General features: G+C 35.3%; 1 protein-coding gene across 4 annotated transcripts in view; it reads left to right on the top strand.

Moving 5' to 3' along the window:
• The window catches only part of TBPL1 (TATA-box binding protein like 1), a 31,536-nt gene that overhangs the window by 8,490 nt on the left and 2,689 nt on the right, over positions 1-20,357 (top strand). For all 4 annotated transcript variants that reach the window (XM_012474477.2, XM_012474474.2, XM_012474475.2 and 1 more), the window contains exons 2-5: positions 16,519-16,697; positions 18,338-18,420; positions 18,584-18,647; positions 20,161-20,264. In XM_012474477.2, the coding sequence (XP_012329900.1) occupies positions 16,563-16,697; positions 18,338-18,420; positions 18,584-18,647; positions 20,161-20,264 (386 nt within the window). In that variant the 5' untranslated portion in view covers positions 16,519-16,562. The remainder of the gene's footprint in view (positions 1-16,518; positions 16,698-18,337; positions 18,421-18,583; positions 18,648-20,160; positions 20,265-20,357) is intronic.

Here is a 20,357-nt window from a genome sequence, read left to right as displayed (position 1 = left end):
TTCAATGCCTGAAACCCATATTCTGAATTTGTCTTGGTTATATAGTTTTGTTCTCTCTTTTTAAATAAAGGAAAAATGGCTTTATCATCAAACCTTGTTTGGTTGATATCCTGGAAGTAAATAACAGGGTTGCCCTTCTCTGATGACCAGCTATCATGGAATTAGCTGTAGGCTGTAGAACATGGGTGAAGTAGAACCCTTGGGGATGAAGTAAAGGAGAGTAACTTTCAGAGGATGAGAAAAGGTAATATAAAAAGTGCTGAAGGTCAGTAGGTATGTTTTAATTAAAATAATTCTTTTCTTACATCAGAAACTTATTTTTGCATCTGTAAAAGCTCCTGGAACACAGTTGTCCTTCAGGATTTGGGAGTCTGACCTAAAACCATTAGTAACCTGTTAGGTGTAGCAGCACTTAATATAACATACCAGAAAGTGAAATAAGGGAATAATAGGATACTGTCAGAGAACTTGAGTGGGTTGAGGCTACTCAGATTCTTATTTCCCTAGTGAAAGATGTCTATGCTTTACACTTACCTGCCCCCAACCCCACAAACCATTTTCTCAGTTGTTCTTAAGGTATTCATTTAATTCATCAACTTTTTATTGTGTTTAGGACCAAATGCCAGCAACTGAGAGCCAAGTTCTAAAGACGCACATTTAAATTAAACAGTTATCTTCAAAGGAGCTTGATGCCTGCAGTTCAGTAGACACTTACAACACAAGCAGTACCGTTCATTTGCTGTGCCCTCTGCCAGGTTGCTCTTCTCTCTGTATTTCATATGACTGGCTACTTCTTATCCTTTAAGATCTCGTTTTAAGAATTATTTCTTATCCCTTAAGAAAGTTGAAAGGCCTTCTGAAGTTTCTCCTTTGTTATCTCATTTCCTTTATAACATAGATCATATTCTCTTGATTATTTTGCCAGCCTATTTGTTGTCTTTTTCTTCCACCGAAATACAACTGCCATGAGGGTTCCTTGCCTGACCATTTTGTTCTGAACTGTATTCCCAGTGTCTACCCGCAGGGCTTGGTTCACATCAGTTGCATACTAAATATGCAATTATGCGTAAAAGTTTCCAAGTTGAATGAGTGGGGAAAGGACAATTTAGACAGCTATAAAACCAGGAAACAGTCTTTTATTGGAAGAGGAGTGGTATAAAACTGAAAATGTTAGGTGTGTTGGAAGTGGAAGGTTAGGTGATATAAGGAAGATGGGAGGTGGGAAGTCCACTGCATTCCAAGGCAAGCAGATGAGATTGTGTTTTTCATTCTAAGAGAGCCAAGAGATGTTTCTTCAGATAGTAATGTAGCACAATTAGGAAGATAATCCTGGTAGCTGTTTGGTAGATGGATTAGATCATGGAGACTGCAAGCAGAGAGTTCCATTAGAACGCCTGTAGCTATAATGACATGTGAGTGGGCCTGAAATAAAACATGGATGCTTTGAATGCAGAAAAGAAGTTATTAAAAGTTAGCAGAGGAGAAAAATGAGAGATGAAGGATAATTCTGAAATTTCTGGTTCAGATGAGTGAATGTTAATTGTGACTCACTCCATTCACAAAATTACAAAGAGATAGAGCAAGATTTTTTGAGGGGCCTAATGAGTTTTGTTTGGATGTGTTGATTTTAACAGATATGCCTAATAGATGATTGGGAATACGCATTCAGATCTCTGATAGATCAGGATTGATGTAAGAGCCAGCCATAAGCTCATAGATAGCAACTGAGGCCTGGAAAATGAAGAGGAAAAGGATTTAAGACAGTGGTTTATAACCTTTAAGGGATCTTAAACCCATTGATAATATGAAGAAAACAATGGCCTTCTCAAGTACACATACAGGTTAGTGTGTATACAATCTCAGGGGGTTCCTAACCTCTGAAACCTGTTGTTGAGCTTTTCAGGGTCTGGCATGGATTTCAGTTAAGAACTTCTGATTTAAGGAACAGACAGAGAAGTATTTGAGATGGGGAAAGAACTCAAGAAAGGTGCCTCAGAAGCCAGGGATAGGGCATGGCAAGGGAGCAGTTGGAGAATCAGAGGTTCCCAGTGCTTTATGCTCTAGAGTAGGAGGGAGTTTCAAGTGTGCCATTGGATTCAGCAGTGAGCCATTCATTTGTAACATTTTGTACTATGTAGAGGCAGAAGGCAGATTATGCTAGTTTGGAGAGTGAAGTGGGAGTTTGGGAAACAAGGCAAGATAAACAGAGTAGAGTCTTGATGTTCTCTGATAAACAGTACTGATAGAAGAATAGAGCCCTTTTTAAGGACTTACTGAAAGGGAAATTCCATTATTTTGATTACCTATGATGATATTTCAACCCAGTGGTTCTCAGCTGACTACCCATTAGAAACATCTTGGAAATGTTTTCAAAATTAGGGCCTTACCAAAGTAAACTAAATCTGTATCTTTGGGGTTTGAGCATCTTCATAGTTGTTATCTTGTTTCTGTTGTTTTGTCTTTCTCTTTGTCTTTTTATTTATTTATTTAAGGCACAGTCTCACTCTGTAACCCAGACTGCAGTGCAGTGGTATGATCATAACTCACTGCAGCCTCAACTTCCCAGGCTCAATCCTCTTGTCTCAGCCTCCTGAGTAGCTGGGCCTATAGGCACACACCCCCACACCTGGCTAATTTTTGTATTTTTCGTAGAGACAGAGTCTCACCATGTTGCCTACTAGGCTGGTCTCTAACTCCTTGGCTCAAGCAGCCTGCCCACCTTGGCCTCCCAAAGTGCTGGGATTATAGGCATGAGTCTACCATGCCTGGCCTTGTCTTTTTCTTAATAGCTAAGAACCAATGTTACGATCAGAAAACTTCCTTATCACTTTTGTGTGTTCTGTGTAAGAACCCTTTCTTTTACTTGTATATTATCATTAAATTACTCACCCTACTATTGTGCTAGTGTTCTTGACTTTCTCATAGACTGTAATTTCAGGTTTTAAAAATGTGTAGCTTTCTTCTGATCTCTAGCCAAGTTTTCCATATTTATCCTTTTTGAGTGATGCAGCCTTCAATCAGTTACTCAGATCTGACAAGTTCTGAGTAAAATAAGAAATTCTTAGTGGTACTTATATGTGGGAAGAGTATTCATTATGTAATCGTGTTTGTTTTGTTTAAGTATATTTTTTACTGTTTTTTAAAGCAGAAATGTTTGTGCTGTGTTTTATTTTCCCAAGTAGCTAATTTCATAATCTGACCTTCCTTTTCTTAAAATGGCACTTGTGCATGACATAGACCCTAAACAGGTTGCCTGTGCTAGAGCATTTTATGTAAACTGTAAAAGCAGTTTAAAGGAAGCTATCAAAATCGGAAATTTCACCTATTGTATTTTCCCCATGCAATACTTTCTCTTGATTAAATTCTTGATGAGTTATCAGTGCTTCAAGTTTGAGCGCTGCATTCACACCCTTGAAATAAATCAGAATATAGAGAAGCTTGATCTTGATGCATGCCAATTTTGACACCAGCTTATGAGAGGATTTATTCAGTCTTTTAGCTACCTAGTGAATTAACATTTCCACTTGTAAATGAAAATAATAATCTTTCAAAAATTATGCCGTTCTGTTAGCATTAGTTTAGTGGCTAAATTGGTCTTACAAATTATAGTCACTTATGGGTAGCTTAGGACAAATATCAAAGTTCTCTGTAAAGAAATAAAACTTTCCAGCTTTTAAAATTATAGTCTGTAGTATGGGAAGTAGGGACACATATAAAACTTGCTCAAGAAAACAGATACCTTACATTTCAATGAAATGACCATCATAAACTTACATTACAATTTAATATCCAAACCTGTTATGCTTCTAATTTTCCTGCTTTTTGCAGGTACCTAATGAAGTAAAATTTAGCATAATACCTATTTTGTAATATGTAGTAGATTTGGTCAGTCTTTTCTTGTTTCCTTCGCCACCTTCCCTGTCCCCACTCCCCTCACCACCACCAAAAAAGAACCCTATGATCAACAACTGTTTGCTTTGATTTGGAATGGTTTTGTTATTGTTGGAGTTCTGTGAGTTTTTTTTTTAATTCGTTGTTAAATTTAGTGCTTTTTTCAGTACTCATTCCACTTAACAGATACATCAAAGTTGTATTCTTTATTTTGGCTCCTTGCTTTTAACCTTGAAGGAATATGGTTTGTTTTTGTGTTCCAAAGCTTGAGGACTGCAGTTAATAACTAGAAATCCTTTCCATTTTTGAACATTTCTCCATCCATAGAAGTTGAAGAAAGGAGATACAATGATAGTAATAATGATCATAGCTAAATCTGAATGCTTATCATGTGCAAGTACTGTGCCAAGCGCTTCATATGAAATTTAACCTTCACAACACTGTGGAGGGTTCTGTTTATCGGCCTTATTTCACAGAGGAGGATATTGAGGCATAAAGGTGTTAACTTATCCCCAGTCTTACGGCTAACAAGTGCTGGAGTCTAGATTTAACCCAAGCATTCTGCTGAGCTCTTCAACTTGAGAGAGAGAGTGTATGTATGTATAAGTAACATTGCTTTTTAATAACCTCAAGCTAACAGTTAAGCTCTGCAGACATTTTATTGAATGTGTATGGTGCATTGGGAACTATGCCAAGGCTGGAGTACAGAAATAAAGATTTGATTATGCTTCTGAGGAACTTATGGTCTACCGAGGAGACATATAAATAGGAAGGATTCTACCATAATTTGACTATAGTTTGGAAAACTGTGGTAGACGTATGCTTAGTAACGTGGTAATGGGACTCAGAATAGGGACACTCTGGCTTAGTATTGAGGATCAGATTTCTGAGTTCCTTTGATTTTTAAATTTCACCCATAATGATTTTAATTACCTTCTGTACTAGGATTTCCAAATTTTCATTTCCAGTCTCGACCTAGACCTGTCCTGAGTGATGGACTTTTAGCTGATTAACTGCTCCATGTCTCCTCTTGGATGTCTTACAAGTTCCTTCAGCTCAAAATGTCCAAAACCGATTGTTAACCCCCTCCTACTTTTCTTACCTGTCCTGGAAACCTGCCCTCTCTCCAGTGTTTCCTATCTTAGTAAATAGTATCTTAGGCCACAAACTGGCAGTCATTCTCCATCTCCCTTGTTTCTATCCCCATATCAATCACAAAGTTCTGTTCACTCTGTCTCCTAAAACTGTTGCTTTTCTGTCTACTACTTTCCATTTTCAAACAGCACTACCACTGTGATCCGTGCTGTCATCTTGCCTGGACTGCTGTGCTAGACCCCCCTTACCCGTTCTTCTCCTTCAGTCCATTCTCCCATTGCAGAGTGGTGGTGATACATTTTTATAATGCAAATACCTGATGTCAGGTCTTGCGTTTCTTTTAACTAACCGTTACTTTTGAGATAAATATGAAAATTCTTAACGTGGCATAGAAGGCATGATTTGACCCCTCCCTGCATCTCTAGCCTCGTCTTATGCCACTTTCCCTTTCGCTTTTCCCACTGTAGCCATGCTGCTGATTCTTCCTTCAGGTCTAAGCAGTTCCTACTCTTAACTCAGCTGAGAACATCTGCCATTTCCTGAACCAAGTCTGTTCACTGCCAGGTCCCTATCCCCTAGTATAGGGCTTAATGCTTAGATTTCCAGTTCATTATTACAGAAGTGATTGAATGAAGGTGATGCTGAGCTTTAGAACAAGTGGGAGTGGATCACATGTAGACGTGGAGATAAATCATTTTCAGCAGAATGAATTAGATTAAGCGGACGAAAGGTTAATATTCTTTACATATTAGAGCTTCCATAAATCAATAAGAAATCTTAGAAGGAAAATGAACAGAAGACAGGAGACAGCTAACTTTAAAGAAATACAAATGGTTAGGAATAGAGTCAGGCATTGCTTAATGACAAGGATGTGTTCTGTGAAGTGAGTTTATGGTTGTATGAACATCATAGAGTATGCTTACATAAGCCCAGATGGTAGAATCTACTACACACCTAGGCTGTATGGTATAGCCTATTGCTTGTAGGCTGTAACCCTGTACAGCATGTTTCTTTACTGAGTACTGTAGGCAGTTGTAACATAGTGATAAGTATTTGGGTATTAAATATAGAAAAGGTATAGTAGAAATACAGTATTTTATGGGGTCTGTTATCGACCGAAACATTGTTAGGCAGCACATGACTGTATTTGACAAGTTCACCCTTATTAGTATTCAGGGAAAATCATTTAATTCATTATTGTCGCTTTTCATATCTCAGGTTGTTAAAGATTTTTATAAAATCCTTTGGTGACTAGGTAAGACAGCATGTGCGTATGATCCCAATCTTGTTTCATATGCACAGATAAATATACAGATTTAGAGCCTAGAACCATGTGCTTATATAAGCATAGAAAAAACCAGTTATCACTGGTAGGGTTATAGGTGACTGTTTGATTCAAGTATTATGTAATCAGAAAATGATGTGCTATCTTCTTTAAATCTTGTATATTTAGACAATTTATCTGAAATATTAAGAAATCTATCCAAAATAAAAGTTGCTTTTATATAATAAGGAATCGTATGCCAAATGGCTCATCTTTGAGTTTGAATTTCAAAATTTAAAGTTGTAGTCAGTAAAATACACTTTTTTCCTTTATCCACAATAGTATATTAGTTAAAATTATTGTTAGCATTGACTAATACATTACTTTAAATGAGCATATCATAATTTGTGAGGTTTTTATTCTTCAAAACAATCATGGGAAGTAAGTGATACTGTGTTTTACAAGTGAGAACAGGAGCAGTACAGAACTAGTGCACTGTCATGTAACCCATTACCATTCATGTCTACTCTCTTAGCATCCACATTTTTTTTTTTTTTTTTTTTTTGAGATGAAGTCTCGCTATGTCACCCAGGCTGGAGTGCAGTGGCACAATCTCTGCTCACTGCAACCTCTGCCTCCCAGGTTCAAGTTATTCTCTTGCCTCACTAGCCTCCCAAGTAGCTGGGACTACAGGTGCCCACCACCACACCTGGCTAATTTTTGTATTTTTAGTAGAGGCAGGGTTTCACCATATTGGCCAGGCTGGTCTCAAACTCCTGACTTCAAATGATCCACCCACCTTGGGCTCCCAAAGTGTTGAGATTACAGGCATGAGCCAGCTGCGCCTAGCCAGCATCCAAGTATTCTTACTTTACAGATATATTTTAATATTCGTTGAAACAGTGAAAATCTTAAATAGACTATTGTTTCAACATTATTAACGAGACAGGTTTTCAATTATATCTTCCTAATATTCCAAAATATTTCATTTTTTCAACTGGAACTTTTGCATGAGAGTGTAAACCATTGAACTTATCTTTTCTTAAACAGTCATTCAGAAAATCAGTATCATTTAAATCTTTCCCCATCACCTTTTAGACACTATTACAAATAATGTCATTGACTGGAGCATAAAGTACACTCCTTTATATTTTTAATAAATAGATGCTGGCAACCTCAGAGTTGTTGACTAATTTCCATTAAAAACAGTACCTTGTAGCTTTCTTAATATAGATTTTTGTAATCATAATTCACTTTGATACATAATTATTCACATGAATGCTACCTGCTTATCAGTCTTCAGACTGAATATCCAGATTGAGTCTCATAGCTAGTAGGTGGAGACATATGTAATGAAGGTAGTTTAACTTCTGTTTAACTTAATGTAATGATGTTTTTTGTACATCAAATACTTTTGCTTTCACTTAAGCATTTGTTAAATGTTTTATGGGTGGTATAGTATACAATCTTTTTCTTTGAAAGATACAAGGTTTTTTATGGCCAGGCAAACTGTTGGTAAAATTTTCTTCATGTGGCTAGACTACAAAAATGTCCTCATGATAGAATGTCACCCTGCCAAGCAAGTTCAAGGTTTTCAACTATTACACCTTAGTGCATCTAACTTGTCTCCCATTACTGCCCCTTTGAACACAAATGCATGCTGAAGGGAAAGTGGGGAGTTCAGAATTGATGATAATTTATCTAAACTAACAGAATAATTGTAGAATTAAAATGGAAATTTATGGTATAATTTCTACATTTGTCTAGAATATATCTTCATCTAATATGTTAGACTCCTGGGATTTTAGAATTAGATGGGAATCTTACAAACCATCAGTCTAGTCGCATCTTTCATCTAATAGAAGACTTGCTTTATGCCACTCTTAACTGTTAATTATCTAGCCCTACCTTCTTTTTTTGGACACATATCTTCTGGGGAGCCCACTACTTTGCAGTATAAGCATGTGGGTGGTTTTTTTTTGTGGTTTCATGAGATCTTTCATGTGACTTCAATTGACTCTCAGTTTTCTTTTTTATTCAGTTATTTGAGAACAACTACTCTTTTTCCATTCTTATATTAAACGTCCTAAGATTTTCTTCACACAGCTCACTGTTTTTATATCTCACACCATTGTACTTTCCTTTGGCTATTTGGAAATAATAATATCTTTAAATAATAATTTATTTGACAAATTCAGGATATTCTAGATGTTTCAATAACAAACGGTATCACTTTCTTTGATCTGGACACTCCTATGTAACCTAGGTTTGTGTGTGTATGTGTTTGTTTAAGTAATACAGTACAGTATATTTTGAACCCCATGTTGTCTTAATATAACCTATTATTAAATAAAGTCTTAATCTTAAACAGCTTTTAGATATTATTTTGGAAACTTTTAGGGAGAAATGTGGGGAGAGTAGTATAATGAACACTCATATATCTGTCACCAAGGGTTTTTTTTTTCCCTTAATGTTTTGCTTTATTTTTTTGAGACAGAGTCTCATTCTGTCAACCAGGCTGGAGTGCAGTGGTGCCATCATGGCTCATTGCAACCTCAGCCTCCCAGGTTCAGTCCACCTCAGCCTCTCAAGTAGATGGCACCACCGGGGTGCACCACCATACCTGGCTTATTTTAAAATTTGTTGTAGAAATGCAGTATCTCTGTGTTGCCCAGGCTGTTTTTTTTATTTTTTAATTGGCACATTATTGTACATATTTATGAGGTATAAATAGGTTGTATAATCATCAAACCAGGGTAGTGTGTCTATCATCTCATGCATTTATCATTTCTTTGTGGCAAGAGTAGTCAAAAGCCTCTCATCTAGCTATTTTATGATACATGATACTTTACTGTTCACCATTGTCACCTACTGTACTTATTTCTCCTATCTAATTGTAATTTTATATCCATTGACCAACCTCCCTTCATCCTCATCATCTTCACCCTAGTTTCTGGTTGGTGTTTTTTTTTTTTTTAAGACGGAGTCTCACTCTGTTGCAGAGTGAGTCTCTGTTGAGACTCACTCGGCAGGCTGGCCTGCCGTCTCAGCTCACTGCAACCTCTGCCTCCTGGGTTCAAGCGATTCTCCTGCCTCAGCCTCCTGAGTAGCTGGGATTACAGGTGCCCGCCACCACACCCGGCCTATTTTTTGTATTTTTAATAGAGATGGGGTTTCACCATGTTGGCCAGGCTGATCTTGAACTCCTGACCTCGTGATTCACATGCCTCAGCCTCCCAAAGCACTGGGATTACAGGCCCGGCCCTCCCCAGTCTCTGTTAACCACCCTTCTACTCTCTGCTTCTATTATAACACTTTTTTTTTAAGATTCCACATATGAGTGAGATCATGAGGAATTTGTCTTTCTGTGTCTGGCTTGGTTTATTTACCATGATATCCTCTAGGTTCATTAATGTGGTCACAAATGACAAGATTTCATTCTTTCTTACAGCTGAATAATATTCACATTTTCTTTGTCTATTCTTTGACTGTTGGACACTTCGATTGATTCCATATCTTGGCTATTACAAATAGTGCTGCAGTAAATATCAGAGTGCAGAAATCAACATCCTGATTTCATTTTCTTTGCATATATATTCAGTAGTAAGATTGCTGGGTCATGGGGTAGTTCTATTTTTAATTTTTTGAGGAACCTCTATACTGTTTTCTATAATGGCTGTATTAGTTTACTATCCTACCAACAGTGTGTAAAGTATTCCCTTTTCTCCACATCCTTACTAGTACTTAGGTGTTTTTGTTGTTGTTTGTTTGCTTTTGTATAACAGTCATTCTACCTGGAGTGAGGTGGTATCTCATTATGGTTTTGATTTGCATTTTCCTCATGATAAGTGACGTTGAACATTTTTTCATATACTTGTCAGCCATTGGTATGTCTTCTTTTGGTATGTCTGTTAAGGTGTTATGCTTATTTTAAATCAGATTATTTGTTTCTTTTGCTGAGTTGTTTGAATTTTATATATATATTCTGGATATTAGTCTCTCGTCAGATGTATAATTTGCATATATTTTCTCCTGTTTTGTAGGTTGGCTTTTCACCCTGTTAATAGTTTCCTTTGCTGTGCAAAAGCGTTTTAGTTTGATGTGATCCCTGTCATCTAGATCTAATAATCATTAAGAGATGAAGCAGTAACACAGCATTTTTTGGTCCTAAAATGCTATGATAACTACTATCCAAGTCTGTGCTGTATCCCAGAATAGATTATCCAAATTTGTTTAGTGGCAAGATTCCAGACATCAAGAGAGTCATCTGAAATGGTATCTCAATGTATTTGTTACTGAGTTCAAACAGTGAAAGATTTTAAAGTTAAATTACAGACATGACATTCCCCCAAGTATTTGAGTGTACATCTCTTAAAAAAAAAAAAGTCTGTCTACATAACCACTCTATTTTTCCTTCTAACAAAATTAACAGTAATTTCATAATATCATATCACTTAGATCTATTCAGATCCACTCAAATCACTCAGATTTCTCTCAAGTATCTTTTATACTGGTTATTAAAACCAGGATTCATTCAAGGACCATGTTATACAGACATTTTGTCATTTTAATTAAAAATATGGGTTTTACATTTATCAGTGATAAATTTTATTTTCTTGGTAGTACCTCTTTGGGCTTGCCCAGTAATCAGCAAACTTTTTCTTAAAGGGCCAGGGAGTAAATATTTTAGACTTGTGGTTTATTTGGTCCTTGTCACAACTACTCAGTTGTACTGCATAGTCATTATGGAAACACACAGGCATGGCTGTGTTCCAATAAAACTTTTGCAAAACAGGGCAAAACCAGCATTGGCCTATTGGCTGCAGTGTGCTGACCCTTGCCTAACCTATTATGATCTTGGTTTTGTTTTGTTTTTTTCTCATCTGTAACTGTTCTCAAGTTTTGCAATTAATTAAATAATACAATAAATATTCAACTATTGGTGAATCCATCTGTCAGTAATAGCCACAATTTAATGAACACATACTGTATGCTATGTACTTGGCATAGATAACAATATTTAATCCTTAAAAGCACCCTGGAAGGTACAGGTGATATTATCACTGATTTATAGACGAGAAAATGAAGATTTAGAGAGGGGTTAGGTAACTGGCCCAGTGTCACATAGCTAAATGGTAACACTAGGTCAGAGCCCCCTATATGTAAAGCTTATTTTATACTGTCAAACAGATATGAAAGAACATCAACATTCTAAAAGGCAAATGTTAGCTTTTCTCCATCTTGATGATGGGCATGTGTTGAGAGACTGTCAAGTAATGTGTTGGAATTGGGACACAAAATGTCTATTTCCTAATCTGCTATTTTGGGAGCTTTTTAAATAATACGAGGTTAGTTTGTATGGCATGTCTGACTTTTAGAAAAGAGCTATCTCTAGGACACGATGTGGGTTCATGTTGTGTTTGCAGATTGGTCTATTAGTCCTCTCCTGCTTCTGCCATTTCTCAAATCATAGATGGTAATTTTGTGGTTAGAGCCTTGAGGTGTCAATTCCTCTGTATCCTCAGCTGCAACTTGAGTGCACTTAAAGTAGCTAAATTCTTCTTTTCTGCATTCTCAGGTTTATTTAATCTCTTGGATTTCAATTAGAATTTAGATTTATTTTTGCTCTGTTTTTATGACAGGGCTTATTGTGGCCTTTCAGTTTAAATATCTTTCCTGGTGTGGAAAATTTTAAATGTAGTAGTCTTTGATGCAATATGTCTTAAAAGCCAGAAGGTGGCGATGTTTTCCAGTTAAGATTTCAATTCCTTGTAGTTGCTGGAGCAATGTTTTTGAATACCACTAGAAAGAGGACCAAAAATACAGATAATGTGCTCTTGTCCACAAAATCATTGAGGGTGGAAGAATGTGTTTTAACTTCTATGATGCATTTTAATAGAAAGCTAGAAATATGCCACTTTCTGAAGAGAAGACAGCTACAGTTTTGATGTTTGCTTTTTTTATAAGAAAATATTTGACAAGTCAAACTAATCCATTTCCTTGAGAAACAGGACAAAACACCTGATCAGTTTATGTCTTAATATTAGCCCTTGGGCAGTGGGCAAATAATTGGTATTTCTATTTACATCAAAATGGGAACAACTATTTTTCTTATACTAACCCTTATATATATGTATATATATATTCCCTTACATATATATATATTTGTTTTTTAAAAAAGATCCAGACTTTACCAAAAAAAGAAATCAAAAAGAAAAGGCACCCTGTTGTGCCAGGTCTCTGAATAGAACAATTGTTAACATTTTGGCTGATATAACTACATAAGTGCATATGTAGATATATAAACCAAAATAAACTCATAATTAGACATACAATTTTTTCTTCTCTAAGAAACATGAACCTCTGTCTATATCTGTGTAGCTTTATAATTTATAAGCTCTATTTAGTAGTCTGTTATATAAGACTGTACTGTACTTTATTTAACTAGTCCATTTTCATTGGATGTGCAGGTCGTTTCTGTTATAAATAAAATTGCAGTATATCATCTTATTTATATTTTGCTCAGTTCAGTTATTTCTTATTGTTACCAGTTGACTGCAGTTCCGCATATATGCACATTTTAAATTATCTGAATACACACACTGCCAGAGTATGTCCTATAGAAGGTTTTTGTACCAAACTATAAAAGAACACTGATTTACTCACACCTTCAACATTGTTTAATATTTGCGAATATAAGTCAGTGGCATCTTACTTTTTTAAGTTAGCATTTCCTCAATTACTAGTAAATGCAAAGAACTGCTAAATAAATAACTGATTAGTCTAAGAAAAAATTGAATTTTAATATCATTAGCATCAAGGGATAATGAAAACACATGTCCAACTTCAGTCACATCTAAGGAACTGGGTTGTAATTGTCTTAAATGTTCATACAAGACAAGACAGTTAAAAACTAAAGTATTCAACTTAATTACTTTCATGTAAGAAATTAGAAAAATAATATATTTAATCTGTGGAAGGAGGAAACAATGGACATGGGCAAAAACTTCAGTAGAGAGGATCAGCTACTGATAGTTCGTTCTGTGAAGAAACCAAAGTAGAAAAGCCTTCCAGTAAGATTAATGAGAGCAATAAAAAGCAGGAATAAATGACACTAGAATGAAAAAAGGATAAGTAGGCAATAATAGACTTTAAAAGATTATTAAGACAGCCATGAAGAATTGTATGCCCAGTAAATCTTAAAATTTAGAAGAAATGGAAAATTTAATTTAGCAAGACAGATTCAAGACGAAAACAGAGACATGAATTATTTAAAAACTCTTAGAAATTGAATTAGTCTTTAAAAATTTATCAAGCAAGAAACAGTTCCAGATAATTTTCAGGTAACGTCTTCTAACTTGTCTTCCAGAGAATTAAAAAAGAAAGAAAGAGAAAGAAATAAACTACCTTACATTGTCTAATGAGTCTAGTATAACCTTGATTCTCAAACCAGAAAAGGACAATACAAGAAAGGAATGTTACAGGCTAATTCTACTTAATAACATAGATGTATCAATCCTAAATGAAGTATTAGCAAACCAGATCCATCAATAATCTTTAAAAATCTTGAATTAATTGGATTTAGGGACATAACACTGTGTATGTGTAATAAGTTTAAGAGAAATATATGAGAATGATAAAACCTCAATTGAAAGTAGAGGTTTTCTCTGGAGGGAACATTGAGGAAGATGTGATTTGGAGAACTGCATGGAGAGGCATCAATTGTATTATAATGTTTATTTTTTAAGCTGAATAGTAGGTACATAGATGTTCATTGTGTTCTTTTTGCCTTTTTGTATATCTTAAATATTTTATATTATAGTGCCATGGTTAGCAGGCTTAATAGCTTTGTAGGTTTAAATGTCACTTTCAAATGCTATATTTTTGGTGGAGTTGCTTAAACATGTTCCCTTTGGAAGCTATACAAACCAGTTTAAAAAAAAATCATGTAATAAACCACCATGAAATATAATGAAGTATACTGTATATGCGTTTTCATGAATGTTGTGTTAAAGGGCTTGTAGGAAAAAAGATTGTTAACTCTTTTGCATTCAGTGAAAATAAGTGGCTTTGAAAATAAAGTTTCAGCCTTGCTAATAGGTTTTTTTTTCATGCTGAGAATTAAAAGAAATAGTTTGGAATTCTAGGTAGAGGAGAAATTTAATACAGTTCGGAGGTTGAAATGTTGGATTTCATAACATTCATACACCAAATAATTGAACATTTACAATGTGTCAGATACAGTGTTGAGCCATGGGAATGTATAGACCTATAAAACAGTCTTTCATCTCAAGAAGCTTAATTTAGTAGGAGAAATAGGTGATTCTGATGTTTAAAGGTAGGTATATCATAGTCATAAACAATTTGGAATATATATTCCCTTTTGGGAATTAGCTTCCATCTTTCATTTAGCTGTTTTGTTGTTTTTCTTGTTTTAATTTAAACAAAGTGGTGTGTATGTATGTTTTCAAGAATAACCTAAGCCTTTGAACTACTAATATTTAGTCAGGTAGACCACTTTAACCCATCAATAAATTACATCACTACACTTAAAAATACAAGTGATGTGGTAGGCAATCAGATGCTTTGTAGAAATTGAGATTTGTCTGTCTCATTGGACTGTCATTCTAATTACATTATTGAAAAGGGATATAATGTATTTAACTTTAAAAAGTAAATCTTTGGTAATATCCAGTTCTGTTCTCTTGTTCTACAAGACAGATGAACTGATTGCAAGTGGGCCTTTTTTCATGCTTCAAAAAATGTACTCTTTCATGTAGGTTGCCTCTTTTTAAAAAGTAGTGACTTTTTATATCGCATCTTTAATTGGAAACTTCTTATTAAAGCAGTATTTTCTGAGCCTGCTTGTCAGATTACTCATATGATAAAATGTGAATACTTAGTAACTTATGATGAACTATTCTCATGACCTTATTTTTAAAATTTAAGTTGCTGAAATGTTGAAAATTAGCAATTTTGAACTAATTTCAAGGCTTCTTTTTTGCATTCACACAGATTTGCTTTACACTTTTTTCTTGACTCAGTTTTAGGAATATTGTCCTTAGTTTTGTCCTCTCAGGCAGAACTCAAAATAGTAAATTCAGAATAGAGTAGAACACAAAACTAGTAAATCTGAGTCAATTTGTTTTCACCTGTTTGATATAAAAACAAGTCTGTCATGAAATAGTAAATTTGGTAGTTTATTTGCATGAAGTTTCCTGTTACGTAGTTGCTTTGTGGTAGCTTATCCTCAAGGGATATGCAACAGTTAGGATTATGTTTGGCGGTATATCACAGAAATTCAACATGAGGGAAATTGAGTTTTCTCTCACTCCCATGAGGTCTAGAATTAAGAAGTTGGGGGATAATAAGGAGATTCACAGTGTAAGGGGCCCAGGCTGCTTCTATCTTGTTGTTCTACCATCTTCATCCTCATTGTCTCATGCTCCAAAATTGGCTACTTGAGCTCTAGCTCTCACATCCAACCTCTAGACAGCAAGAATGAAAAAGGGCAGAAAGGCAAAGGAGCCCTTGCTGGCTTAGTTGGTTTCTCTAAGTAGACTTCCCGGAAGATACATAAGCATTTCATTTTATGTGTCATTGACCAGAACATATTCAGGTGGCCAGTTGGCTATACCAGTTGTTGCTAGGGAAGCTGAAATCTGTAGTATTTTATTTCTGCCACATTGTACCCAGCTAAGTCTGGCAAACTCTTGGCAAGTAAAAGTTACTTTTTAAGGAATGAAAGGCCTGGATTTTGAAGTATATTGGATGTCATGGTAGCTTTTTTAAAAATAGCATTTTTAGTGGGGAGAAGAAGGGACATGATTTGTTTTGTTTGTTTGTTTGTTTGTTTTGCTGGAGTCTCGCTCTGTCACCCAGGCTGGAATGCAGTGGTGCAGTCTCAGCTCACTGCAACCTCCACCTCCCAGACTCAAACGATTCTCCTGCCTCAGCCTCCCGAGTAGCTGGGATTACAGACACGCACCACCATACATGGCTAATTTTTGTATTTTTAGTAGAAACTGGGTTTTGCTATGCTGGCCGGACTGATCTCAAACTCCTAACCTCAGATGATCCACCCACCTTGGCCTCCCAAAGTCCTGGGATTACAGATGTGAGCCACCGTGCCTGGCCAGGGACATGATGTGATTCTAGTAATATTTGAAAAATAAATATAGATTCATTTTTAACATTTCAAGATTGTTTGTGAAAAGCGAATTAAGAGAACATTTAAGTTTAATGACTTTATTTGTTTTACTTCTCAGGATGTGATCTTCGTGGTGAAAAGCTAAATTTTTAAGCCACCCCAATGGATGCAGACAGTGACGTTGCATTGGACATTCTAATTACAAATGTAGTCTGTGTTTTTAGAACAAGATGCCATTTGAACTTAAGGAAGATTGCTTTGGAGGGAGCAAATGTAATTTATAAACGTGATGTTGGAGTAAGTATTTGAGTTTTGGTATTTGTACTACATAGCCTAATTTTATAGTTCTATGAGTGAGAGTAAAATGTATTCATTCTACAGGTAGTTTATGAGCACTTTACCATGTGCTAGTTGTCCTGGATACAAAAGTGAGCCCTGTAAAAGCAGTCCCTCATCTCATGGCAGTGCAAGCTTTTGTACATAGAGTGCCTGTACCTGAATCAGCAAAGAACTCATTGGTTACAGAGACATTTTATTGTTCTTTCAGTTTATATTAACCAAAGAAAGGAACCCTTATATTCTCACATATACCCATTCAAATATTATTATATTTGAACGATGCCTTAATATATAATTGTTATATTATCATATTCTTTTTTAATTAACCAATGTAGATGGTTTTCTTTCATAACAAACTGCTGAAAATAATGATTATAAAATATTATTAAACTGGACAGCTTGAATTTTAGTTTTTGTTAAACCTGTAATATTTTAAAGCCTGAATATTAATAACTAACAAAACCTTACTGTTTTGAGATTAACATTATAAAAGGTATTGAATGTCATTATAAACCAAAGATTGATGAGATGGATATGCATTTTATACGTTCATGATGAAAATTAAGAATGTATCTCAAGGCTCTATTTAGCTCAAAAAATTAGATGCCAGGATACCTACGTAAATTGTCATTAATTCTTAATACTAGAAACTAAGTAAAGATGTGAGTCTGCCCAGATTAATAGCTTTCTAGTTTGATAATATGGCATATGACAGAGAACGAAGAACTCAAAATGTAACAAAAATTTTAAGCAGAAACATCTGATTCATTTATATGTTAGTCAGTAAACATTTATCTCTTTCTTACATAGAATGGGCTTTAACAAATATTTCCATTAATGAAAAGTTGCAATGAAAATTTAAATTTGCAGGTTATCTTGGAGCTTAGTCCTTGAACTATGTATACTCACTTTGTAGTTATTTCATTGTAACCCATAGCTTTAAATGCCTTCCAAAGCTAATGAATTTCTTCTCCAGCTCCAACATTTCTCCATTACTCAAGATGCCTGTGTTGAACTTGAGTATGAAATAAGCATCCCAACTCTAGGATGCAATATAAAGTAGTGATGGGTACCACAAAGCAGAATAAAGCAGGGTTAGGAATTAGAAGGTGATGAAGGGGTGGGTGTTTCGGGGAAGTGGTAAGGGAGGGCCTCTCTTCAGGAGGGGACATCTGGTAAGAGACCTGAATGAAGTGAGAATATTGAGGGGAGAGTATTCCAAATGAAAGCAACAGCTACTGCAAAACTTCTGAGGCATGAAGAGATTTGGTGTGTGTGAGGGGCCATGTAAGTTCCAGTTATGTGACTGGTGGAATGAGAATTGAAACGTTTATGTACTTGGAGTACATTGATTTCAAGTATATAGAGTGCAAGATTTCTATACACATTGTATTTTTAATTAATCAAATGTCTTTTTGGATTAATATGTTCTTTGTGTTCAGCATTGTACTTGATTTCAGAATGGGTGATTTGGAGAGCAGTTATTGCAGTCTTGGATAAGCTTGGAGTAGTATTTGGACATTAATAAGACTGTATACAACAGAACCATATGTGAAAAGTAATGCTTATGAGGTAATCAGATTTTTTTTCCCCCCCAGAAAGTATTAATGAAGCTTAGAAAACCTAGAATTACAGCTACAATTTGGTCCTCAGGAAAAATTATTTGCACTGGAGCAACAAGGTAAATGCTACTTGAATTTTTTATTTTTATTTTTTACTTTTTTCCTCATGGAAAGGACATTTTCCTAGATTTAACAGCAAAATTATATGTAAAGTGTGCCGTGTTCTTCAGGGTAAAATTTATTTCCTGTGTAACTGATCTTTTTCTTTCCTTAAAACCATAGTGAAGAAGAAGCTAAATTTGGTGCCAGACGTTTAGCCCGCAGTCTGCAGAAACTAGGTTTTCAGGTAACATTTTCAAACACTATCTAAAATACAAATATTGAAGGATTTATTTTTGTAGAATTAAAAATTGTAATAGACTCAAGAAATCACTATACATACTACTCTTATGATTGAACTTTTTCTAGGTTTTTAATACTGCCCTTCAGCATGAAAATTAGTAGCAAAATTGGCCATGTGGGTATTTGTAAAGGATCCTAGCTTTTTCCCTAATTCCTTTCCCATAAAGAGACTTGTTTCCTCACAGGTTAATTTCCTTTTCAAATCTTTTTAAGTTTTTTTACTTCTGACATACACATACAAAATCATTTTTGGTCATCTCAAGAATGCCAGGTCAGGATGGTGAATAGAGAACTGCAGAGGCCTGTTGACATGGACACACCAGCTGGCAGGCTCTCACACTTGTAACGTGACTGTCACCGGCATGTCAGCCTTATCAATATAATTTGATAGAGGTATGCCTTTGAATAAAATAATTATGTATTATGGACTTGCTAGGTCACTTGCAAATGATAGATAAGTGAAAGATAAAGATGAGATATGGTCCCTCAAGGTGAAGGCAAGGCTGTTTGGGATTGAGACAAGTTTGTACAAGTGGGGATGGAAATTTGCATTTCCCTCTGATGACTCAGTCTACTCAGTCCTTCTGAAGTAGAGGGTGATAGAAAGAGACTGAATGGCTGGTGGGAGCAGGAGTTGGTGCCTGAGGAGGGAGGCAGGAGAGAGTCTTGAGTTGTACTGTGATTTGAGAGTGCTGCTACTTTGTGGTTTCCTGGCTTTCTGCAACTGCTGTGTGCAAGACTGAGCTGGAGGATAGTTAGCTCATCTAAAATTGTGAGTTTAGGAGGAATGTTTGAAAAATAACGAGATGAAACAGTTGAAGATGCTGGTAGGAGTGGCCGAAATTATTACTGTTAAGACAGCATTATTTTCGGCCTTGGAACTTCTTTTCTTAGCATGACATTAGAAGTGTAGAGAGAAATCCCAATTAGTTAAAAACAATTTTAACACTCTATCCCCAAAAAGAAAATAAACCTCTAACTAATCTTACAGAAATGCCATTTTACCTAATTGTATATGAGAAAAACATCTGACTTTTGGAACCCAGCGTACAGTCTGTATTTACTGACATTCTAAAGTGACATCTTTTCCATTGTTACTCTAGCAGGATGGCCTGACCTTAAATTTTTTCCCTCACTATTCCCTCTTTTCGTAGTAGTTTTAAGTGTTTCACTTAAAGTATTAAAAAAAAAATTAAGCATATGATTAGAAAGACCCATACTGTTTTAATCATGCAAATACCTCAGGTTTTAATTTTTTTAATGACGTTTTTGAGCTATATAAAAAATTGAATTAAAGCTTTCAATGCTACGCAACTTACAGTACTAAATATACACTTAAAATGTTTTTATCTTGTTTGCTCTTGTTTTTAAGGATTGACAATTATTAAGGATTGCCATGATGAGCAGATTTTTTTTGTTTCAAAATAAATTTATTGAGTTTTACTTCTCTCCTAAAGGTAATATTTACAGATTTTAAGGTTGTTAACGTTTTGGCAGTGTGTAACATGCCATTTGAAATCCGTTTGCCAGAATTCACAAAGAATAATAGACCTCATGCCAGGTAAGTCTTTGAAGCAATTTATCTTGATAAATTACCAAATTTGAAATTACTAGTCAGGCTATAAACACTTGTATTAATTGTGGCTTTTTTTGT

Source organism: Aotus nancymaae, unplaced genomic scaffold, assembly GCF_030222135.1.
Source record: "Aotus nancymaae isolate 86718 unplaced genomic scaffold, 86718_ANA_hifiasm-v0.15.2.pri h1tg000040l, whole genome shotgun sequence".
NCBI lineage: Eukaryota > Metazoa > Chordata > Mammalia > Primates > Aotidae > Aotus > Aotus nancymaae.
This window is presented reverse-complemented; position numbering and strand designations above follow the sequence as displayed.